Source organism: Pyrus communis, chromosome 17, assembly GCF_963583255.1.
Source record: "Pyrus communis chromosome 17, drPyrComm1.1, whole genome shotgun sequence".
Lineage (NCBI taxonomy): Eukaryota > Viridiplantae > Streptophyta > Magnoliopsida > Rosales > Rosaceae > Pyrus > Pyrus communis.
Genome location: NC_084819.1, coordinates 19385692 through 19411411, shown reverse-complemented (window position 1 = coordinate 19411411; position 25720 = coordinate 19385692). Strand labels below are relative to the sequence as shown.

General features: G+C 36.2%; 3 protein-coding genes across 3 annotated transcripts; all 3 read right to left on the bottom strand.

Annotated features, from left to right (window-relative positions):
• Positions 1–9673: 9673 nt before the first annotated feature.
• On the bottom strand, positions 9674–14291 carry LOC137722693 (uncharacterized). Its single transcript, XM_068461753.1, has 11 exons — positions 14135–14291; positions 13966–14006; positions 13795–13847; positions 13351–13431; positions 12652–12741; positions 12296–12385; positions 12055–12123; positions 11843–11944; positions 11392–11460; positions 11194–11250; positions 9674–10983 (listed from the first exon to the last, which is right to left on the bottom strand). Exons 1-11 carry the CDS (start codon positions 14203–14205, stop codon positions 10897–10899), a joined length of 810 nt encoding a protein of 269 aa, XP_068317854.1. The 5' UTR covers positions 14206–14291; the 3' UTR covers positions 9674–10896.
• Positions 14292–15370: 1079 nt separating this feature from the next.
• Positions 15371–16237, bottom strand: LOC137722169 (receptor-like protein EIX2). Its single transcript, XM_068461134.1, has one exon. The coding sequence runs from the start codon at positions 16235–16237 to the stop codon at positions 15371–15373; it is 867 nt and encodes a 288-aa protein (XP_068317235.1).
• Positions 16238–16680: 443 nt separating this feature from the next.
• On the bottom strand, positions 16681–20878 carry LOC137722692 (sodium/hydrogen exchanger 1-like). Its single transcript, XM_068461752.1, has 13 exons — positions 20443–20878; positions 20188–20306; positions 19886–19983; positions 19656–19715; positions 19507–19553; positions 19233–19427; positions 19084–19130; positions 18915–18981; positions 18438–18538; positions 18184–18285; positions 17823–18024; positions 17653–17739; positions 16681–17260 (listed from the first exon to the last, which is right to left on the bottom strand). The coding sequence occupies exons 1-13, from the start codon at positions 20617–20619 to the stop codon at positions 16868–16870; spliced, it is 1695 nt and encodes a 564-aa protein (XP_068317853.1). The 5' UTR covers positions 20620–20878; the 3' UTR covers positions 16681–16867.
• Positions 20879–25720: the final 4842 nt, after the last annotated feature.

Here is a 25720-nt window from a genome sequence, read left to right as displayed (position 1 = left end):
CCTACACGTGGACAACAACTGGGTGACGTGGAGCGCATGTGGCCGTTTGGCTTCACATGAGGACAACCCGCTCTGATACCATGATGAAATTGAGGTTCCACCATAAAACCAATTGGCAATATGAGGAGTAGCCCAAGATCATATAAGCACATAGCAAACCTTGTCCCTCACCGATGTGGGACAACTCTCAACACTGAAAACAAGAAGATCATACATAATGACTCAACTTCAATAGAAATTCCTTTACATAAAAAAAAGCAGCATAAATAAAGCTTAAGAGAAACTAAAAAGTACTGAAGCATACCGAAAACATTTTCTCTGTAACTGTTTTCCTTAAAGAATTTTTGTCCCCATTGCCATTAGAGTATTTATCTGGAGAAGAAGGTGAATAGATTAGCTACGGGAAGAAACTCAAAGAATGCAACTGAAAGAAGCAATACAAACTTGAAGGGACGAAAAGACGCAAGAACATAAGAAATATTTATTTCAATTAGAAGTAATTATACCTCCGTGTATTTATGAAAAATCATAAATACACTATTATTACGACTATTTATAAAAATAAAGAACGCATAAAACCTAGAGAGATGAAACTCGAAGAAAAAGAGGAGGTACCTCCTTGTATAAGTTTATTGCTTCTTTGTAGAATAGATTCTTTGAATACCCCTTTTTTCTTAATTTAGAAATGGCATATGCACTTTTGAGCTGAAAATTGGAAAACCAGAAACATCAAACGGAGATGTCAAATATTAGGCTTCAACTGACTGAAATATAAATAATCAAATTCGATCTGCAACCTATACTTATTATGAGTTGCATTCCAAAACCAAAACATAAAAAAGGAGTGGGTCGGAATTTGGAATGAAATTTGTGGGAATGAAGGACAGTGGTGAAAGAATAGATGAAAGAAGCTTCAATCGGAATTAACTAAAAGCTTGAATCGCTAAAACAAGAGATCCTTAGAACTTCACCTCTATTATTGTGTCTTCCTTTGTTCTTTTCCACCCGCTTCTTGTGAACCATCTGATACATAAAACATCAGAATGTTCACATGTAAGAACAGGAGATTAAGAAAGAAATATATAAGCGACCAAGTCCAACATTTATCCCCATGGAGAAAACACATGTAAATCTTCGGGAACTTACATGTAAATCTCCGTATCTATATCCCCATGGAGAAAACACTAAACATATTTCATAATGCTGCTATCAATCACAGGACGTTTGAGAGAAATCTTGCGCCGTAAGGCATGCATTATATTGCACTATTTCATTCATCTCATAAAGCTTCCTTTCTCACTTGTAACACAATAGGGTTACCTTGGGCAGTATAGGAACGACAGGTCCAAAACACATTTTGGTAAGGAATTTGACTTGTATTGTAATTTCAGTTGTCCAATCAGTTCTACGTTGTCACTTAATCAATGGAACACGGTTCAATATCGTCACCCTTCATTTATGTCAATAGCTACCATATAAGTGAAAACATCATCGATGGTAATCTCATTTTCTCATCCAAACTAGTATACCAGACCACAAACTTCAAATCTCGAGAGTAATCCGGATTAATTTCATGAGATGGAAATGATTTGAGACAACGATCGAGTTTAGATTCATTGTTGTGCCTTGTCTTCCTCTTCTAGGGAAGGGAATCCTACGAACCGAGTGATCTGTCATGCTCCAGGCCAAGACAGATTGATTGGCTATCCGTCGGTGTACCGGACTGTCCAACAAGGGCGGCACACCCTCCAGGGATGTTGACTCAACGTCCGTTAAATACGTTTATCCTTGCAGGCATGTTTGCAGCTGGTATATGATCTCGCCACTTTAGCTAGATCAGAGGAATGCGTTTCAAGCAACATTCTGAAAGCTAGAATTTATCGCACTTGCTTATCACACTTATGCAGTATAGGGATCGAGATGAGACATAGTGGGCAACATCCGTTCTCCAGGAACATTGACGTTTTAATCTCCCCCTAACGGCGGGAATACTGTTGCATTAAAGTGACAACCCGTAAATGAGCAATAAAGAGATCACATACAAGGGCTTGAAGAGAGCTAGTGTGAAAGAGAATCATAATCGACAAAAATTAACATCCTTTGTTGAGGACCCATGTTGGTACGTTGCGGCGGCGCAACTTGACACATGGAATGCACACCCAAATGCGTAAATACGAAAATCATCAGGGTGTACCTAGTAACCAATTGTAACGTCAAAATGGTTAGGTGGCAATGGGCCTCAAGGCGGACCAACATAGTTGCGTACAAGATTGCATAGCCCTAGGCAAAAACTAAAAATTTGGTACGTTTACCAAAATCTAGGCGATCATTTAAATTGCTCTTTATGATCACTAGGCGAGGTTATTTGGGGTGAACATGAGAATTCAATGTTCAATTATAAACCCAAAACGCATGTAATACTTTATCAAAAAATTGTCGATATAAACTCTCCAGCATTATCCACCCGGACCTTAAGGGATAAGTAAGGTGGTGAACCCTTAATCGGCCAGGGGGTTTAGCAACAATGTGTGTGGACAAACCTGTGACCAATTTGTCGATTCATCAACCAAAACCATAAGTATTTATATGGTCCGCATTTTGGTTGGATTAGTCCACATATATTCCCTTGAATCCATTGTGAAATGGGCGATTTCGTATCTTTGCGAATGATGATTTAGAAAATCAATTTCCCTAATGAGCAGGTTTGGCAAAGTGTGCTTGTAGGCACAAGATTCTTACTTCAAGTAAAGAGATGCGTCGCGGCATCATTGTTCGACCTAAGTGTCCCAAAATGGTCGTAATACAAGTAAACTGCTCGAAGCACCCGGCTCCAGGTCGGCCACATGTGGCACGTACCCCAGTTGGGAGACAACCCATTGGCCCCAAATCAAAGCTTCAGGCTCATTTTTGGAGGTGGTGCAAATATATTCCATTATATTTTCTTCAGTGGTTTCATTTATGATCATTGTTCTCTCGAATATCCTTAAGAACTCAACAACAAGGAGAATTTATTGTCCCTTGAATGGTAATTCAGTACCATTCATACAATAAGTAGCGTGCCAATGCTCTTAATCAGATTGGATAAACCTAAAGTCGTTGTTAGAGATGCGATTTAGGTGTAAAGTTAGTGTGCCTAGTACGCATTCATCCAAACAACTAACTTTCCCACATTCCAACCTAATCACATGTTTAATTGAATCGGTCACATGTATTAAGAAACATGATTCAATTAACTTATATTCAAGGACAATATCAATAAGATTATCCATAAGTAAAACATACACCAAACTTGAATCCAGGAACATGGAAAAATGTTCATAAAGTAAACGGTTTACTAAGGGGATTCGGCCAACAAGGCCATCCATGTCAAAATTCTGCTCTTCCAACAATGTTCGGTGGAGCAAAATTAGTCTCACATATTGACTACTAGAATGGTACTCATCAACAACATTGGTAGGGGCACAAACAGGCGCATAACCAATGATCTATTCCATCGATACGGAAGTAGATTTTGCAGGGTTGAAGTTTGAGAATATTTTCCCTTATTCTTGAAGTTTTAGGTCTTAGGTGCCAAGGATCACGCTTTGAGCATGATGCCACACCTTGGCAGGCCTTGATTCTACAATATGTTTGTGGTAGTAATTAGATCCGAGAATTTGGTAAACTTTCGCTTTTTACACTACTGTTTCAGAATAGAGTTAGAAACATGGAAGGACGAGAAAAGTATTCTCCAGTCAAAATTCGATTGGATTTATAAACTTCAGAATTGTACTCATTCATGGACGTAATCATGGTGTGCTTCAGGCAATGTCTTTCATGATTAGACAGTCCGTAGGATCGAGCCAAAGAGCCATGGAATCCTCGTTCAAGAGGTACTTCTGTTTGTAATGCTTTGGGCATAAGTCTTCGAATAAAAATCATGGCGGAGGCTTATTCAACTCTTTCATGTCATTGTTGGCGTCAATGGTTTCTCAGCTTCTTGATAGTAAAGTGGAAATTCACGTCTTGTACCCCACAGTAAGTGGTTTATATTAGAAACGTCCAAATAAGGGAAATTGAACTTATAATGGTTCGACAATCCATCAAATTGGAGGGAACAAGATTGTGATCGGTGTTACGAGAATGAATCATCCATAATCATCAAAGTTAGAACATTCAAGTGTTCCCAAAGAACCTCAACTAAGTGTAGTGGATTTGAGGTTCTTCGGGAACTCAAGTGTGAGAGTTTCGTTACTACGAAAGTATGTCAACGATTCAAAGTATAAAAATAAATTATTGAATCGTTAATGTCCAAAAGTGATCTTCAGGTCAATAATTTTGGATTCATTATCGGATTAATGGACTGCATGTCACTTTTAATTAATTCAATAAATCGAGACCAAACGGGATCGATTATAGAAGCAAAAAATAATAACTTTGGATCATATTCATTTTAGATGGCATCGGGCCAAATAATTAAGAAAATATAGCCTACGTGAGGCTTAGCCGTAGGTACCCAACCTAGGGCCGTGAAGATCATGGCAGCCCAGCCAAAAATTCAAAAATTCAAAAAAAAAAAAAAAAAAATTGTTGGCTGCTGTCCAAAGAAAAGAGGAGCATGCAGCAAAGCTGCAGGTTGGGCTCGAATCATGGCTGCAAGGAGCAGCCCATGCAAATAGGCAAGCTGCAGGAGGAGGGCCAGTCAGCTGCTGGCCGATGGAAGGCCGCCCGAGAAAAGCCCAGCAATGCAAAAAAAAAAAAAAAAAAAAAAATTTGCTTATGCGGGCCGAGTGGGAGCTGAAGACAGAAGCCCAGTGTGTCGATCAGTTTAGGTGCCGCTTGGCTTGGCTTCGGGCCAGCTAGGCGCAACTCAGTAATTTCCCCTTTTTTTCTTCAGATTCTTAGGGTTTTCAGAATTCAAAAAAATCATGCTTGGTTCCCCTTTTTTAGGTTAAGGTTTGGAAAAAAAAAAAAAAAAAAAAAATCAAAATTGCTTCTATTTTATTTTGTTTCTTTAACTCATAAATTCTACATAATATAATTGCGTAATGCATGAAACAAATATATATATTGACAAATATATGAACATATACAATATATAGATATATATCGGAAGGAAAATATAAACACAGGGGGTTCATGCATCATGGAGAATGTTTTCGTGCTTTAAGGTTGTTTCAAATATCTTACTTTATTTTAAGCGTACCTGATTGGCAGAAAACAATAAAAGCCTTTGAATCTGTAGGAGATCCTTTGAAAAGCCGGAATCGCATCTCCAATGAGTTGTATCACGTTCAACATAGAAAAATTAAATAAAATCAATAGCATGTAAATCAATTCAAAATAATAAATTAATCACAAAAAATAATTGATTAAAACGTAATACTCCCTTGATTGAAGATTAAACTCTCTTTAGCGCATCATTAAAAGCGTGCTGATAACTTGTTGTAGGCATAATTTATTGAACAATTATGGAGGCCATATAGAGAGAGAAAGTGCAGCATAGAGAGAAGAAGATAGAGATGTGTAATTGTGGGTGTGTTTGTATCACCCCATTGTGCCTTTATTTATAGTAGTAGGATAGGTAAAAACCTTTCCGTTTAGGATTACAACATTTAATAGGAATATAAGAGATATTTCTAGATATACTAGGATTTACACAATCACATTCCTAATCTAATAGAACTACAACAGTTATGTGTTTGGTAAACCTTTTTTCAGTAAAAGTGCTTTTAATAAAAGTGTTTGATAAACTTTTATATAAATTGCTTTGAATATGGTAACGACTAAAAATGATTCAGTATTTAATTTGATATAATAATTGTTAAAGACAATATAGGGGCAAATATTGTAATTTTTAAAATATGTTGGGGTATTTGAAAAGTTCATTAAATAAGCATTAATTACTATGTTAAAAAAAAAAAAAAAAAAAAAAACTTTTTTTAGAAGCATGTGAACCCTGCTTCTATTTTTCTATGTTTTTTAACTTTCATTGATATCTATTTTTTTAAAAAGCATTTTTTTTTTTGGTTTTACCAAACACATTTCATATTCCAAATATTTTAATAAGCTGCTCTTTCTTGTTTAAAGCACCACAATCCCAAACCAATTTTAAGATGAATTTGTCGTCAAATTCTTTTCAAGTAGAAAAAGATGTAGCAAGCTATTAAATAAAATAGGGGCTCACAATACTAGTTATTAGACTGATTATTTATTTATTTGTTTATATACAAACTCGATATTCTAAATCATTTTAATCCCTAAAAATGAGATATCAAATATGATGAAAAGAAACAAACACATCCTAATCAATAATTATCTTCTTTTTTTTCTTAGTAAGTGGCCGTTTATTATAGTGGTGGAAAGGTATTGAGCTTTTGCATGACGACATGAGCTGTGCCATCCTGTCAGTGGCTAATCTAACAAATCTATCGTTTGACAAAATAAAAAAAAAAAGTAATTATCATTTTTTTTTAAATTTAACTTACTAGATGGCACCAAATTTTCAATTTCTTTTAGGTGATACCAAATTTTCAATTAGAAATACGGGTGGATGTACTCAAACTAGATGGATAATAGTAATTTTCCTACATGACTCAAATTTCCACACCATTGTAGGTCTCGCATGAGTGGGAAATGGGTTCCACATAAGCGTAGATGCAGTTCCGATTCAACCTAAGAAAGTAGTTGTTAGCGAGATTGTCTCGCTTTCTAAAATTTTTTTGTAATCTTCTAGATTGGGTTCATTAAATTTTTTACATTAGGTTCATTATCTGAAAGATTACGATTGCGATTACAAAGATTCAATGAACCTAATGTAAAAGATTCAATGAATTGAGAAGAGATTTTGGGGAGCGAGACAATGACGCTAATAGTAGTGCTAGTTCCTGTTGCAGTGATCGCTGCAGGCTAAAAATATTCGATTGATAAAACAAAATTCCGGGTCTAACTTGGATGGCAAGACATGAAAATATATTCCCGAGTCAAACTAATCAACCCAGTTGGACACACACAAAAATAATTAAGGACACTTTAATTCAATCAGTTGTATAAAATAATTGACAATAAACATGCATATCACATGCATAATATACTTAGCCATACTAATCATGAATAATCTATCTATGAAATCTTTTGGCTTGTCACCATTAATCCTTATACTGCTTTGGCTTTAGCACAAACTCCATAAACTTAATATAGAAAATTAAGTTCATTATCTGGAAGATTACAATTACGATTACGAAGATTACAAACTCCATAAACTTATTGAATTTTCTAAATTAACTCCACAAACTCCATAAACTTATTGAATTTTCTAAATTAAGTTCATTATCTGGAAGATTACAATTAGATTTCATAAACTTAATATAGAAAATTGAATGAATTAGAAAGAAATTTGAGAAGCGAGACAATCTCGCTAATAGTAGTACTGTGTAGTACTAGTTCCTGTTGCAGCAATCTCTGCAGGCTAAAAATGTTCGATTGACAAAGCAAAATTCCAGATCTAACTTGGATGGCAAGACATGAAAATATATTTCTGAGTCAAACTAATCAACCCAGTTGAACACACAGAAAAATAATTAAGGACACTTTAATTCAATCAGTTGTATAAAATGTTTGACAATAAACATGCATATCACATGCATAATATACTTAGCTATACTAATCATGAATAATCTATCTATGAAATCTTTTGGCTTGTCACCATGAATCCTTATACTGTTTTGGCTTGAGCATAAACTCATTGGATACGGAGATTCTTGCATGTCGCTAGAAATATTTCCACATGAGTTATCACATATTCATGTGACGAGTGTTATACTCATGAGGAGAATACCTCGGTGTTAACTAAGTCGTTGCAAATCGGATGATGCTTGCCTAGAGTCACCGTCTTGAGGGACTGAGCTTCGATGATTTTCATAAGGAAGCTGAAGAGCCTCTGGAGAATTCCCAGCGGAAAGGCCTGGTCTTCTCTTGCATCCATTCTTCAAAACCTTCTGTGGAATCAGGGGTTGCTTATTATCTGAGTGTTGCAAACCCTGTATTTATAGACGCGACTGAAACTTGAAGTGCTTGGAGTCAAAGAAGGTATTTATTACTTTGAATATTGCTTTGCAGAAAATCATATTATATCTGCTCGTGTCAGATAAAGATATCGTTATTCACACGCTGCATTGACGACACGGTTCAAATCTATTAAAAAAAATATTTTATACGTGCATGGAACATGATATTGTATATTTCAATGTCATAATACAAATATTTAAAAATATTTTTTCGAGTATTCAAACATTTATATTACGATATTTAATATGCGTACCATGCTACCGACATACAAAAAATTCTCTCCCAATCAGGAACCGATTAAATTCACTAGGTTGAAGTGATAATAAAACTATTAAAAAATTCTAAAAAGTAATATACTAATTGAAGGCTACTCTAAATTTGATTTAGATGCTAAATCTGAAACACAAGCAGCGTTAGGATCCATAATTGGAATAGTACCAAGAAGATTACAAATTCTTAAAATACTTGTAACGATGGTTTGACCTAATAAATGATATAAAAGTAGTTATGAATCAAAAATATAGATTTAAATTCACTCATCGCGCATTTTCGTGAGAAAGTGTCATGTGTCACGAGTCATAAACATGTTATTCTTTGTCAAGATAATAATATTGCTCATCGTTTGGCCCGTGTTTCATTACATATTGGCATAGAGTGCTACCGGTTTGAAGATACACCCTAAGATTTAGTTCTGGTGTAATCTTTGCTGATATGTAACATAGGTATGGTGCTCTTTCTCCTTGGTTTGGAGTTTTTCCCACTAAATATGGACTTGTTTGGATGTGTTTTTAAAATGGCTAAAAGCGCTTTTAGAAAAAATATTTTTGAGAACCAAAAACACTTTAAGTGCTTTATGCAAGAAGCACCAATTATATACTTCTTCCATGAAGCACTTTAAATGTTTTTTTCAAGATTTACTTGCATTTTTACTAAAGATTGGTTCCAAAAGCATTTCCATCAAAAACGCTTTCAGTTATGTTAAAAGCACATCCAAATGAACTTTATAGCTATGAGTTAATCATTTTCAATTTAATACGTGCACTCCACCGCTTGGGAAGCAACACCACCACACCCACTTCTTCCTACCCAAACACCCCAATTTTCCAAGTATCATGTCTATGTCAGGGGTTTGTTTTCGGCTACTCACTATCCAACTTTTTAATTCAATCGTTTAATTTCTTAGAATCAACCGTTACTGCTTTTTTTCCAAACTACTTTCCGGACTACTAAAGAAAGAAAATAGCTACTTCAATCACAAGGTTTTGTTTCGTAGATATTTTCCAGAGTGGCTTTAGCATTGGGCAGCATCAGATTCAGAGGAGAGGCACATTCAATATCTACCCAATTATTACGGTCCTTGTGCCAATTGCAGACCAAGTTGTAAATGTTTTGGTGGGACATATTCTTTTCTTTACTTCAAAGGTTGAAATCTTAAACCTGAAGTTTCTCGACCCCATAGGTATCCCAAAAAGGAACTCGTAAAAATATTAGAAATATGCGTAAATAGAATCGTTTATAACTTCAATAAAAAACAAAATTTATAAACATTAAACAAAAAATAAGCCGTATATAAACCACATCTTCAATGTTAACTTGCTGTCTATTTAGCATCCATCCAGTTCTCCGTATGTTTGTTTAAGTTTTGTAACCAGTTCCATATATTTGTGCATATTTTTTGAGAATATTAGAAGACGAGATGGTAATTACCAAACTTTAAGGGAAATGAAAGGCTATAACACATTCATAATTAACTATCTTAATAATATATTTGATTAACTGGTCATCCCAAATTAATCAGATTCTGTGATCTAGTACACACGACAGATGATAATCTGATATAATTCCAGCTGCAAACCATGGTAAAGTTATGAACATCTGGTGGTGGTTGAATTCACAAATGTGCCCACCTTCCTGCTCAGATCAGAATCTACCCTTAGAATTGATCTTAAAGCTCTTGGCTCATCTCTTCCCAGCTCTACCCAGTTCAACTTCTCGAACGATTTACCCTTTTGTCGTAACTTCATTGCTTCCTGTATGTCCTCCACCCTGTCATTTATGCTGACCATTTTCTTCGGAGCTTCTGCTCGACGCGCAACTGTTGATACTTCTCGAGTCATTGGGTGAACCTTTCGGTCTCTTTCGGTCCCGGCTTCATTAGGGTTAGCATCAGAAATGGCCGAAGGGCCTAGTTTCATGGGCTTGAAGGTGATGAAGTTGTAGAGCCTTTGGCAAATGCCTACAAACTGGAAATGCTCCTCTCTTCTGTTCATCTGTTGATTTTGTTTCCAATAAAAATAACTGCGAAGCGTCGAATACGAATGCAAAGTTGCAAACAAAGGAGTAGATAATGCGGAAATTTGGATGAATGGTTTGCTTGTGTGGATACCATTCTTAGGAGGTGTAATTTGGAACTGTGAAGCAAGGTATTCTCACTTAAACAAAACAAAGTTTCTTGTGAAACTTAATGAAAGAATACTAAAAATGGCATTGCCCTTTCCAATGAAGCAAGACAGAATATCTAGGAAGGCATCGTTTGGATGAATGGCATGCCTGAAACGTACTGGACTACATTTCCGGTACATTGCCGGTGAAGATACACATAGCGAAAGGAGAGTTCCTTTATAATTGCAAAAGAACGACGTAGAAATAAAAATAAATGTTAGAATGCTGTAAGGATCAATCCCGAAGTATTATATCCCTCGGAATCGGGTTAAAAGTTGAATTCAACAACAAAAAACGTAGCTACATCATACAGCTAGTTTGGTAAATTGAGATATGCTCGGTTTACCAAATTGGGTAACAGCTTATATCTCGTCATCAACACGGTAGATTTTATGAAGGATGGCTTGCTTAGATAGAAATCCTCCCACAAAGACGCCAGAAAGCTTTAGGCTGGAAGAGAGATTTTTCAAATACCCAGATACCGCGAACAAGGACCTACAGAGCATGGAAAGCATGTCAACATCACTAGGAAGAGCCTAAATGGGAAAGAAACCGAAAGTGAAAAGGAGAGTAAAGGTGTTGTGTATATTGAAGAAAAAAGAAACCCTTAATATTTTGTGTTACTGGTAAATATTCTTGTGCACCGTTTTTTTCTTACTTTTTACCCGGACATGCACTGGTGTTTTCTTTTCAATCACACTTTACCTCCTTCGATTTATCTCCAGCAACAACAGCACCCTTCGAGTCATATGCTTCGAATTTCTGCCAGAAAAAAACAAAAAGGAAGAAAGGAGTAGCACCCTCAGAAGGTAAAGTTTTGAATTAAAAGCATTAGGTTATAAGACAATGAAAGAAAGCAACATTAAAATTATAAACGCGTTGTGAATCCAGCTGTCCATGTACCTGCTTTGTCAGAAACTCGAGCGTAAGCTGTATGAACACCTTCTCAAGATCATTTCGATTGACACCAATCTGTGATTAGAAAGAGGAAAGGCACAGATAAAGTAATTGTAAAGAAAAATATGACACCAGTGTGCTAGAATGTAAAGAAACATAGCTAAGCTTTTGATTTCAAAGCAATTTATGTGGTAGATTCTTATGAATTTCGGTGCTCATGGCGACTGAGGGATGTTAAATTGTAAACACATACTGAAGAGATTTCTACAGATTCTGTTATACATAAAAGAATAAAATGAAAAAGTTTCTTCAACCTAAGCAGTTAAAAGTTAAAACGAAACAGTCAGCATCAAGAATTCAGCCAAAAAATCTCAACATCAGTAAATCCCATTTTCCGTTATGGTGAAGTGTTTGCATAGCATAAATCACACTTTTTATTAATCAGATAGACACTTACCAGTCGTGCTCTCAAAGTTTGTATTTTTACAACCGGTTCCACCATTTCCCAGAAAACCTTACTCGATATTGAGTCTCTTTGTTTTATTTCATTCTTGAGTTCCTGCAAACGAGAAGATCATACATAATGGTTAACTTCAAAAGCAAATCCTTTACATAAAAAAAAGCAGCATAAATAAAGCTTAAGAGAAACTAAAAAGTACTGAAGCATACCAAAAACATTCTCTCTGTAACTGCTTTCCTTAAAGAATTTTTGTCCCCATTTGCCATTAGAGTATTTATCTGGAGAAGAAGGTGAATAGATTAGCTACGGGAAGAAACTCAAACAATGCAACTGAAAGAAGCAATACAAACTTGAAAGGATTTATAAATACACTACTATGAGGACTATTTATAAAAATAAAGAATGCATAAAACCTAGCGAGATGAAACTCGAAGAAAAAGATAAATATACCTCCTTGTATAAGTTTATTGCTTCTTTGTAGAATAGATTCTTTGAATACCCCTTTTTTCTTAATTTAGAAATGGCATATGCACTTTTGAGCTGAAAATTGGAAAACCAGAAATATTGAACGGAGATGTCAAATATTAGGCCTCAATTGACTGGAATATAAATAATCAAATTCAATCTGCAATCTATACTTATTATGAGTTGCATTCCAAAACCAAAACATAAAAAATGGAGTGGGTCGGAATTTAGAATGAGATTCGGGGGAATGAAGGACAGTTGTGAAAGAATAGAAGAAAGAAGCGTCAACAGAATTAACCAAAAGCTGGAATCACTAAAACAAGAGATCCTTAGAGCTTCACCTCTATAATTGTGTCTTCTTTTGTTCTTTTCCACCCCCTTCTTGTGAACCATCTGATGCATAAAAACATCAGAATGTTCATACGTATGATCTGGAGATTAAGAAAAAAATATAAGTAACCAAGTCTAACATTTATCTAGTGAAACTAAAGCTATAAGAGTTTAATGAGAAACTTAATCGTAGCATAAGTAATTCTTAATCATAGTATGTCTCTCATAGCTAATTTCTATAATTGCTAAAGAAAACAAAGACTATACTACCGATACAGTGAAAAGAGAGACCTGCCTAAATGTAGTGATCCTTGATAGAGTTCCATGCTGGTGAACGGTTTACTCTAATTACTAACAATCTACGAGAACAATAAAATTCACTTTTGAAATAACTAACCTCTTGAAAAATGAGATTTTTTCACCAGGTGTATAAGGCTCATAGATAAACCCTGGACTCAAAATGGCTACTCTAAGAGCACCTTGCAAATATCATAAGGTAACCACACACGGTATTATGATCTGTGATGCAAATGAGCAGACGAAGAAAATTAGAAGTTCATTGGTTCTCTTCATCAAGAGAGCAAGATTACATATACAACTCTAACCTTCAAAAATGGATACTTGTTTCAGTACCGAACTAATGGAATATAGTACGAAGAAGCGAACTGCCTGAGCACCATCCACATAAACTGTTCAGAAAGATAACATACCATTTGTCTTGCTTGTGCAGGGGCTTTTACTTGTGTTGATAGCGACCTTGTGTCACTCGAGAAAAGCGGCAACTCAACAGCCTAAATGAAAGACAACGAAAGAATAAAAAAGGGATGGTCATAATCAAAATTAGCATCGGCATCCAACCGATTCAAGTTGTAAGTTTTAGTAACTCAACACAGCCTAAATGCACAATGAACAAACAATCAAAAGGGATGCTTACAATCCAAATTAAGCATTGGTTCAAACAGATTCAAGTTATGAAGAAACAATTGAAAGGGATGTTCATCATCTAAAATTAGCATTGGCATCCAACCGATTCGAGTTGTAAGTTTTAGCAACTCGCCGAAACGAGAAATAAAGAAACAATCAAAAGGCATGCTCATAATTCAAATTTAGCACTGGCATCAAACCAATTCAAGTTACAAGTGTTCGAAACTTACCATTGCAGAACGCAAAGTCATGGAACTCCCTGACTCCAAGGAAGATTCCGGGACTGATAAAAAAATAAGTAAAATTATTAAATTTACAAAAAGAAAAAAACTGTGCGCCAACCCAATAAATCAGTTACTATTTACTCCATCACTTGCAGAAAATTCCAAATTACTAAGTACCATTTGAAATACCAGTTGCATAGTTTCTTGAGCTTCCAAGCCTGAAATTCAAACCCATTTCAATTGATCATCAGAAGCATTTTGTTTTCCAATCCAAAGCTTGGGAAAAATTGAAAATTTTCAAGTTCTCAGCAACCAATCAGGGCATTAACCAGTCGTTTCTACTCACAGATGGGAGGATTCTGCGATCTGGGCTGTACGATAGAGAGCTCCAATCTGGTGTAAGCTTCTGAAAGCCATCGTTAATCACAAATCTTGGAGAACTCCAATTTGATCTTCTGTCAGCAACATGGAGAGATCGATAACACACAAAGAGAGAGAGGGAGGTTTTGTTTGTTGGTAGACTTGCAGCGTAAAAGGGTTTAAGGAGGATTTAAACGGTGCGTCGCAGTTTTACCACTTGCACCTCCATACATCCAATAATATTTTTTTGAGTTTTTATTTATACTATATATTATATATCAAGAAAACCTCTTTGTCAACCTTTTTGTCGCTTTTTTATTTTTTCATTTTGCTCTCATTTTTGAGATCTTGGCCTTGTAGGTAAGACTCTATACATTTCGCCCATGTGTTGTAATTTTTGTTGTTCAACTTCTTGATTCCTCCAACAACTTAAAGGTCTCCCATCGTGTTGGCAGAGCTTCGATAAGCCGAACAAGATTAATCAATAATCTTGCAAAGTACTAAACTTCTCACAATTCTCAACAGCTTCACTGGGGAGGGTTCTTGATCGTACCGTTCTGATACCAATTGTTGGGAAAAGATTAGAGTACACAACTCTAACACAAGTGTTGAAGAGACAACACAAGTAAACAAATTACTTGTATTACACACACAAAATATTACAACACACAAACTCTTAAGAACACTCTTTAGAAACTATGACACTCACTCTTTCTAAAGACACATTCTAGAAAACTCACACTCCTACCAAATTCCTCTTGCTTCTCACTCACTTGATTTCCTACTTGCTTGATTCTTACTTGCATTACACCATTACATATTTATAGACTTGCCAAACCGACTTTCGTGGAATGGACTTAATTTCATCCTAGCATTGTTCTAGGCTATTCTACAATCAGCCCACCGACATGGGCTTTGCATGACAACCTCACAATTGTACAATAGTTAGATCTTTCTAACTAGTGATTCACCGACATATCCATGCAAAAAATTTATAGCATTTGCATGGATCGAACTTTTAGCCTATCATCATGGGTCGGATATCATCTTGAATCAAGGTAAAATTACACTTCAACACAAACATCAATTGAGCTGGTGTTGATCTTCAAAGAGATTACTTAATGATACTGAGATGAGACCTAATATTGAATTACTAGAAAGATCAAGGTGGCCAAATTTCGTAGACTTTCCAACATGGTCTGTCAAATGGCCTGAAAGATTATTATTTGCCAACAACAATGACTATTCGATATGAACTACACACGGACAGACTCTCAAAGATTTCAGATACATTTCCATGGAGACTGTTGGATGACAGGTCTAGATCTATCAACTTACAAAGGTTGTCCAGTGAAAGATCAGGCGGACAGGTAGAAACTGTGCCCTGCAAACCAGAATCACGGAGATAAAGAGAAACTACATTTGTAAGATTGAAAGCCCAGCTAGGCATCAAATTTCTGGTTAAAGAAAGATCAAGGATGGAAAGTGAAGTAAAATTGATGATGGTTGGAGGGGGAACGGGAGAAAGTATACAAGCCTCCATACGTAACTCTAACAACGATGGGAGCATGTTTATCTCGTTCAACCAATTAGCTGGTTTGCTAAGATTAGTAAAACTCATGTCTTGGTTTTGCAAGTGGGAAATACCGGAAACCCTTTCGAGATTCTCAGCCTTTAGCATGTAATCGCTGAGACCAAGAACACGTAGGTTTGAGAGATTTCCCAGTTGAGGAGGAATCATCCCTTGGAACCCTGCCTGTGAGAGGTTAAGATATCGTAAAGATTTAAGAGGACCAAAGAAGCTAGGTATCTGATTTCCTTGAAAGTTTTTGTACCTTAAGTCCAAGTAGTTGAGATGCTTCAAATAGAGCAAAGAAGGATTTATCGTACCCCCAAGCCAAGTAAGTCCTTTGTAGTTAAGAATAAAAAGGAAAGGCACGGAAACGTAGGGATTGGGATTATTGAGGTGGAGCTCACGAACGTGACCAGTGAAGCTGTCACAGACAACTCCAGACCAATTGCAACAGTCTCCTTCACTAGTCCATGATGACAGCCGATTTGAAGGATCCTTAAGGTCTTGCTTGAACATCAGAAGCACTCGTTTCTGACTTTCTCTGCAAGGCACACCCCGAGTTCCATTGCGTAAACCAAAACTGAAAGATGGAGTAGACTTTGTTGCAATGGTTTGAACTGATAAAAACAAGTAAAACAACTCTCATGGGGATCTCCATAAAGTTGACTTTAGATCAGTGAATTCTGAGTAATTCTTCGGATGAGAGCAAGAATCGAATACGGGATCTTTATTCTTGTTATATATTGAACTCGCCATACCTATAGGGTGTCGAACTTTAAACCTTCTACTTACAAATGGAGGTACTACCAAACTGTACTACTAGCGGCAATGCATTCGCATGTATAATTCTCAGCTTGTAAAATTCTTTTCCTAGTGCGGTAATCCTACTTCCTTATGCGTTTCTTATACAAATGTTTACGTTATTGCACAAGTAAATATAGACAAAATCGACAGTGACATAGCCAGAAATTCATATTTATTAGAGGGCCCTCTTAGATCATGGAAGAAAGGATGTTCTAACTACGGCATAGCTTCACACTCTTACTTTACAAAACAAGAACAACCCGCTTCCTAATACATTTAATTGTCCATAAAAAAAACAATGAAATAAAATTTTAATTTTACATTTATCTTGAACTGTTGATCTCAAGAAGTATGTTCAGTATGTTCAGTATGTTCAGTATGTTCTGCAGCTTGATCTTCTGCTGCACCAGTTGGTGAACCAGGAACAAATGGAACGAAACCCCGTCCCCCAAAAACTGGTCTCATGAACTTGTCATCAAACTTTCTCCACAAGTAGTGAGCAGTTGTGGAAGCTGGATGTGTCATTAACAACCTTAAGCTGCTTGGTTTTTGGATTGGCTCACTGTTGCCTCTCTCACTTGGTTCACCGTTGCCTCCCTCGCTTGGCTGGCCGGCTTCCAGGAAAAGTACCCTCAAGTCTTCTAGACTTGGCATATCAGTCGCATCTGAAATGTTTGCTTTTGCATGTGGCTGTATCAGAGCTGAGATTAATGGCTTTGTGATGGAGCCAAATACCTGTTTGGAGAGAAGGAAAAAGATTCAAATGACCGATTTTAGTAATGCGACAAGTTCATTAACCAAGTACAAAATGGCCATGTTTCTTTTGTGCTTCAGAGCTCTTAGTGCAAACAGTGGTAATCTACTAGTCCAGGAACCCAAGCTACCATCCCGAGATAGTAATGCACTAGTCGGATGATGTGAAAAGTCTGTTCGCACATAGTGCTCTGAAGCCCTCAAGAAAAATCGAGAAAATGGACCTTACTGCATTGAGCCCTTCTACTATACATCAATGTATAGCATACATTGCCTTTTCCAATGGCCCAGATTCACTCGTTAAAATTCATGGATATATTCTAGAGTTTCGGTACTGCAACATATATAAGTTATAGAGACAAAAGCAGGCATACCACTGTGCTGAAGAGAACAACAATGATGGTACTGGTAATCATCAAAGAACCATCTTGCGTTGATGTTGATTCGGTGGTGTCTGCAAACTGCATTATCAAATTGTGCTGGTTAGTACTTCTGCAGAACCGAAAATCTTGTTCTCTTAGGTTTCAAAACAGCATCAACTTACTTGGTTGTATGACAAAGCAATGGTGACTGCACCCCTCATTAGGCCTGCCCACCACATTATAAACTGGTTTTTGAACTCGATTTTCCTACCCTCTCTTTTCATAAAACAGTTTTTGATGTTTGCAATCGGGAAGACAAATGCTGCCCTTCCGACTAATACAAGTCCAAACAGCATTGAACTGACACCAACTGAAGTCCCTGGACTGAACGAAAGAGTATGTTACAAGTCAGGCATAACACGTTTCAACATTATAACAACAGAGTCGGGGATAAAATACAATTTCTTCGAACTTGTTTTTCGCGTTATTATGAAGTATTAACGAAGATAATACTACGATTACTTAGATTAGTGAGATAATTACCTTGCATTGCTGGCTTTCCATTTGTCAATGTCCAAGGCATCCATGCCAACATAAAGGAATATAAAGGTTTCTGCAATGAACGACAATGTTGCAAATGCATGCCTGAAACAAACCATCAAGCAATACGGATTAAAGATTCATATTTCGCATTTCCTTTCATTCTAGTTTGACTAGTAACTCAACCGGCAGATCATCTACGAAAAGGATTACAATAGTGTCAAAAATTAGAAACGAAGAGGGAAATCTGGTCTTACTTGGTTGTTACCCTTGAGCTTTCTGTAACGTTGTGCCATGTATAATGTGACATAACTATGCCGCAGAAAAACACCGTCAAAATTCCACTGAGACTCATAAGCTGCAAAAGAAAGGCGGTTTAGATATCTTTTGCTCTTATCTCGTTAAATTCCATTCTGAAATCAGTTCATCTGATCTGTTGCGATAATATTATTTTGTGGTAGATACTATGCAAAGTTAATAAAATTAGTCAAAGCCAGATTTCTGATTTGCTCGGTCCGCATTTGCTAGATATTTTTGGTGGGATCGCCGCTAAATACTTAGATGATCGACTACCATAAATTAAATAACAAGATAAACTGATTACAAGATACCGAAAAGAACTAAAGAAATACTCCGATACTAAAAATCAAAATCAATTCCTAGTCTTCTGAGGTTGACATCTAGGTAATGTAAAAACCAGTACTAATTAATATGAGAGATTTTGTTTAAGGTACCTCGGCCAACATGTATGACAAATAAGCCATAAGAATCATCAGCGCAACTTCACGATCTGTAGAATGCCTGTTCGAAAGAGAATCATAATGTCAGGGAAAGTAACTCACAAGTGTGGACAGATGAGGAAATGCAGCACCAGAGGCTAATATTTGAAGTGTCTGCTCATACCTTCCAAAGTAAAGCGTTTTTATGATAAAAGCGCTCATCAGACCGGCCTTAAACATTTTAAAAAATCAATGTTAGAACATAGAACAAGCTCTCTGATATAGTCCAAACAAAGTGATTCCTAACCATTTGAGCAATAATCTACAACTTACTGCTATACCAAGAAGAGTGCTGGTGAAGAAGAGGTAAAGAAAATTCCCCAACAAGGTCAACGCTGTAAAAGCGTCAACGTTGCTGACATCTAGCGATTGTACTGCGTTGAAAAGCACAATGGAGGTAGCATCATTCACTACTCCCTCCCCAAACACAACACTGTAAAGAAACGGTGTCTCATCTTGATTTAGAACCTTTGCACATGAGAAGAAGATTACAAGATTAGACATGAGTTGAAGAAAATGTTGTATTCGGATTGGGATTATAGATTACCTGCAATGTACAAACTGAATCAGTTGCTGAGAATATGGCACCGATCGCTGCACAGAGGAACCGGTAAGCACAAATGATCACTATATAATATAACAATGAAAACATAAAATTCACATCGAAACAATGATTGTAGATGAATTCGTAGTCACCTAGGAAGTCTTTAGTGGTCAGAGTTGTGAAACCGAATCTATTGAAAAGTAAATAGGCACCTGCAAAATGTTTCCAAAAAGAGCAACAGTTTGAAGATAAATTAGTCATAATTCCATTAGGGAAGCAACTTCCACACACTCCTGTTTTTGTGTGGCCTCTGCAGAAGGAGAAAAGTTGTGTGCAGAAATCATTTTCCTTCGATTAAATTTCGAAAGATTGCAGGTCTTACCTAGTGATATGAGGCAGAAAGAAATTACTGTACCGACGATTCCAAACAACAAAATTGTGGTGAAGTTCTTGAAAAACTGCTTTTTCTTGACCTGGAAACTGAACAAGATCAAAACTTCTGAGATGAGAACCAATGCTTAATCATAACTTTGAAGATCCCATGTGACAAAATTTAAGATTTGCATACTAAATTCAAGCACAAAGGCGATATTCGAGATCCAAATTCGAACAACATTAAAGAAACTACAAACCAAGCATTGAAATCGAAACCGGAAATTCATAGAATTGAGAGTTGATTCATACCCGGCATTGAAAATGATTGGAGGCAATAGATACAGAAAGAACAAGTCCTCACTAAAGATCAAAATCTTCGAGCTTTCGAACCCTGTCACCAGCAACACCACCACTCCAGCAACCAAACCCTGAAACCCAACAACACAAAAACAAAGTTAAACAACAAAAAGAACCAAAACTTCGCATAATTTTTGTGTTCTTGGCCCGAAAATTTCAGTACAAAAACCATGTGGCACAAATAAAAGTGTACAACTTTTAACGTACCAAGAGAAGGGCAGTGATCGATTCATTCGCCCAGCGGTTCTCTTCGAGCAAATGACCGATAATGATACAAACACAGAGGAGTGTGAAGAACACAGTGAGTGCAATGACAGTGCTGGTGCTGAGAAATGAGGAATCTTGAAGTGGCAACTGAGACTGTATGGTTTCTAGAGCTGCCATTTTCTTTGGGTTTTTGTGTATCTGACTTTGGCATTCACCTGGTCGGATTTGAAGTCGATCCGAATCGGAGCCGAGAGGACGGTGCTGAGATGGATTGGAGTTTTTGGACCATGAAAAAGAAGAGAAGTTTCTTGGAGTGATGAGGCTTCTTGTTGGTTTTGTGTATGGTTGTCTTTGAATTGGAGGTCGTTATGGACTTAAAAAATTGGAGGGAAGAATGGTAGTTGACGAGCATGGATCCCCTGCAGAGGGATCTAACTCAACTGTTGTACTCCTGCCAAGTGATATTATTAGTAGAAATTAAGAAGTGATTTTTGTACACTTTAATTTTATTTTAACAGCTTTGTTTCAAGTTAAAACAAAAAAAAAAAAAAAAAGACATTTTTTTTTTCCGAACATTTAGATTGATTAGGATATAAGAAACTCAAATGATCGGAAAAAAAACTTACACTAAATAAAGAAAGCAACGTTGCGGAAAAAGCTACTCATTGCACATGCACGTAATACTAACACAAGATGATTTTGGACCTTGTAATGGGGCTTCAAACGTATCAATAATTTTGATAGCGTTGCTTGGCCATGTACGTGACTTTAACCGATCTAATTTGTCAAATATTGAAGAATATTGATACTTCTGCCAACCAGGAAGCTGAACGCAAACCAACCTTAAAAGCCAATCATTGTAAGACAAATTTACAGACCTTAAAAGTGTCAAAGAAAAAGGGCTAAAAAGGATGATGGACACATTGGACTTATCAACTTATCAACTTATCATATGTCATGTCACCCTCAAAAATTGAAAGCATATGAGGACGACGTGCCGTATGATACGTCCGACGATCCAGTGTCCTCCAGCTCCCACAGGCGAACGTGGCTCCACAAGTCTCGGCAGTCAGCACGTTCCAAATTTCCAATCTGAACACGTGTTGCAGGTGAGGTGAGGACCTGAGGGGCCCCACTTTGATCAGATCTTGATCTTACTTCAGGATTTGGATCCTCTCGTCAGTAGGGGATCCGAATGCTTTTGATCCAATAACACCAATTGTTAAATTTTGATTCAACGATTATAATTATTAGTGAAAATATGACTTTAGCCCTTCAAACTTAATTTTCTTCATATAAAACCCTACATAACCTTTTTACTCAAAGAAAACCCAATGACTAGGATCCACATAAGCAAATTCATTAACTTCGTATTAATTCATACATTTTACATTTTTCACATGCCTAAAATACCCCTATTACATACTTGATGTTGACAATTAATTGTAAGGAAATAGTAAATGATTTTGTAACAAGAAAAAAAAAAAGACATTAATGTTAAAAATTTATTGCATATTACTTTTTTAGAAAGGTTTTGAATTTTCATAAAACTATTCGATTCAATTTTTTCACCCTACTCTTGAATACTTTTGAATTTATCCTTTTTTTATTAATATATTAGAACATTGGATTTCATTATCTACATGCACATTAATTTACCTACGAACAATTATACCATGGGTGTAATATAATCTCTCTTTTTTACAATGATGCAAAATAATGTTTATACCAACAATAAAACGTGCCTAACATATTTACTAATACATGGAAAATAATTTACCTATATTAAGAAGAAATGTAGTTCGATGCGTAGTATTAAAACTACTATGTTACACCCAGGTTTATACAACAATAAACCGTGCCTAACATTTCCAACAATACATGAAATATAACTTACCTACAAGTTAGAGAAATGTTATTTGGTTGGGTGTAGTATAAATTTTTTTAATAATTAGAAAAATTAAATATAACTAGGTGTAGGAAAAATTAAATATAACTAGGTGTAGTGTAATTTTTTATTTTTTTATATAATTAGAACAAATAATTTACCTACCTACTCTTTGAAATGTTCATTTCCAATGATGCAAAATGTTCATTACCTAACTACAAATTAATTTCCAATAATTTACCTACAACAATTATACCATGGGTGTAATGTAATATCTTTCTTTACAATGATACAAAATATTGTATGTACCAACAACAAAACTTGCCTAACATAAGTACTTATACATGAAAAATAATTTACCTGTAACAAAAGAAATGCAGTTTGATGTATAAAATCAACAATATTATGTTCCACTCATGTTTATACAACAACAAAATGTGTCTAACACATATAAAAATACATAGAAAATAATTTACCTATTAGAGGAATGTTATTTGATTCAAAATATATAATATAGATGTAGTAATTTTTTTTTTATAAATAATTGGAACAAACTAATTTACCTACCAATTAATATGGATAAAATTGCTACAAAATATATCACAAAAAAAAAAAAAACTACTTTTCTAGTTTGCAATAGATACGGTTAATGCAAACACTTTTTTCATTTTATTTCACTTTTTCTACTACTGTTAATTTGGCATAAATTTAGGAATTTAGAAAAGAGACCATAAAGTATGAGTGGCATGAGTGTAAATAAATTGTATTAATAGGTCAATAATGTTCCTATATATTTGCAAATTTTAAATTTGAGCTTAAACTGGATCTTTAAAGATAGATGACTTTTTATCTAAAAGTAATGAATTGTAAGGGTCAAAATCTAAAGCACCCTTATAATTTTTAGAATGATCTCCTGTTTATAGTTATTGAATCAAAATTCAACGGTTCGTGTTATTGTATCAGGAGAATTCGAACCCTTGGAGAATCCAAATCCCTTACCTCCCACGAGAAGTCTTCTCTGCCGAGAGAGTGATTAGCGATGGTTATGCATCTTGCTTATCCACGATGGATCTCAAACTCCAACTCCAAGTAATTAATCATGAACACCTTTAAGGGTTTATGTTATCATCCAAGATAGCGGCCAAAAGTAGGAATCGATCTTTTTTGGCTCCATTTGGGAGGATATCGTCTACAGTTTGTAGTTATATTTACAAACGTTTTTTTATTTATTTTTCATATGTCTTTGTTAATGTTTGTCTTTTGATTTTTTTTTTTTTAATTTATCCGATTCGACGATCAAAAATTGAGAATGATGTGTAAGAGATAAAAATAGATGTATGAATCACTCTTGTAACGTTATGTTTGTGCTCGTAACATATTGCTTTGTCTTTACTATCGTTTTTGTTAATCACTCTCTCCTTTTGAATTTTGGTTACGTCCTTTTGTTTGTATTATTTTCTTTGTTATTAATAGAATACGAGGAAAGATGGACGGAGAAGGAGTTTCCTAAGTATAGTTGTTCTCACTTGTGCGAAGGAGGGTAACTTGGTTAAATCAACTAATTCACTGATTAGTATGACAAAAAGTCTATTTACAATATAACTAATATGCATATAAAACTCGCAACAAGATTTCTTACACGTTATCATTCTTGAAGAGCGAATCGCCTAATCTTTCCTCACTTCACTTGCAAAAAAATATAGAATATAAAAAGGGATCAAGATCTTATTATATTAAGTATTTGGATAAATGATAAAAAACTACCTCAAATATTAGGCTCACGACACTATCATACCTTATCTTTAGAATTTGATCCAATGTTATACCTTTCGTTACTTAAGCGTGAATTTTTCAGTTAAATGCTGATGTACCTTAATTCGGGATCCACTTTCTATTAAAAAATTAATAAAATATTATTAAAAACTAAAAAAAAATTTAATATTTTTTAAATATTAAAATAATACAAAAAAGTAACCCAAAAAAAAAAAAAACCCTCAGTTCGTCATTTTCTCCCCCCTTTTCTCTTTTCTCGCCCTTCGAAAACCCATCAACCCCCCCCTCGAAACCCCATGCCTGAACCCCACCCCACCCCCCGTCCCGGCCCAGATCCCGTCACACCTCCCAAAAATATCATCACCTCAGCAACCCCCACCCCCCCCCCCCCCAAAAAAAGCCAACATGCAACCCAGAAAGAAGTAGAAAGGAAGGAAAAAGAAAAAAAAAAAAAAAAAAAAAAGAAATCAGTTCGTCTCTCCTCCAATAGTGGAGGTAGTTTTTTTATAATTTATCTTAAGTATTTTGGCAAAAACAAAAAAAAGAAGGAAACCTAGTTCTGCCGAAAAAAAAAAAAAAAAAGAAAAGAAGGAAACCTAGTTCGTCCCCCCCCCCCCCCCAAAAAAAAAAAAGCCAACCTGCAACCCAGAAAGAAGAAGAAAGGAAGGGGACAAAAAAAAAAAAAAAAGGAAACCAGTTCGTCTCTTCTTCAATAATTAAGGTAGTTTTTTTTATAATTTATCTTAAGTATTTTGTAGGCCAATTTTTATTTGTTGCAAGAATTTTCGGTTGGGTCATATTCTGGAAGATTATTTTAGTTGCTATCATCGATCGAGCTAGACGACTACAATTAGAAAATGTATAGTTAAATCACTAAAATCTCACATCAGTTGCCATTAGGGTTGGGCACGGGCCGGGCCGGGCCCAATTTTGAAGGAACCGGACCGGACCTAAGTTCAAAGGGAACGGGCCGGGCCGGGCCGGGAATTACATTTTTTAAATTAAGAACCGGACATTACCCGGCCCGGTTGAAACGGGCCGGTTCGGGCCGGGTCCACGGGTCCTTTTTTTTTTTTTTTTTTTCTTCAGAAAATCACTACAGCTTCTGATCGCCATATCCATGGAGGTGAAGCTCCATCAGAAGGAAGACGGCCCACGAGTTCTCAAGGTCCTAGAAGCTCTAAAACAAGCCTCCCACGAGCTACAGACCCACCTGATTCCCCACTCAAACTCATCCTCCGCCATTAACGCCCTCCTTGAGCTCGAGACCGAGTCCGACAACATCCTCTCCCGGGACCCACAACTCTCCGCCCTCTCCCAACACCTCGCCACCCTCAAAACCCTCGTCGAATCCCTCCGCCAGTCCAGCGGCCACCTCAGCATCCGCTCCTTGCTTACTCGCTGCTGCTCGACTCACTGCCTCTCCAAACTCGCCCGGTCTATCGAGTCCGAAATTCAAGCGTGGATCGACCGCGAGTGCTTACATAGCTTGACGCGAACTCTGGAAGAAGACCCAATTCGCGACGAGGACGAGTTGATCGAACTACTGACTCAGTTCGAGGACCGAGTTGCGCAGGGGTTCAACCATGAGTTGCAAGATTTGATCTTGAAGTCCAA

Bases quoted from the DNA above. Each gene is read 5' to 3' on its own strand.
- LOC137722169 (XM_068461134.1), bottom strand. From the start codon at position 16,237: ATGTTCAAGCAAGACCTTAAGGATCCTTCAAATCGGCTGTCATCATGG.
- LOC137722692 (XM_068461752.1), bottom strand. From the start codon at position 20,619: ATGGCAGCTCTAGAAACCATACAGTCTCAGTTGCCACTTCAAGATTCC. The intron at 19,716-19,885 runs GTAAGACCTGCA...AACATTTTGCAG, and splicing joins TTTCTGCCTCATATCACTAG to GTGCCTATTTACTTTTCAAT. The intron at 18,539-18,914 runs GTACCTTAAACA...TTTCTTTTGCAG, and splicing joins TGTCATACATGTTGGCCGAG to CTTATGAGTCTCAGTGGAAT.
- LOC137722693 (XM_068461753.1), bottom strand. From the start codon at position 14,205: ATGGCTTTCAGAAGCTTACACCAGATTGGAGCTCTCTATCGTACAGCC. The intron at 14,007-14,134 runs GTGAGTAGAAAC...TTTGAATTTCAG, and splicing joins ATCGCAGAATCCTCCCATCT to GCTTGGAAGCTCAAGAAACT. The intron at 13,848-13,965 runs GTACTTAGTAAT...TTTTTTTATCAG, and splicing joins TGCAACTGGTATTTCAAATG to TCCCGGAATCTTCCTTGGAG.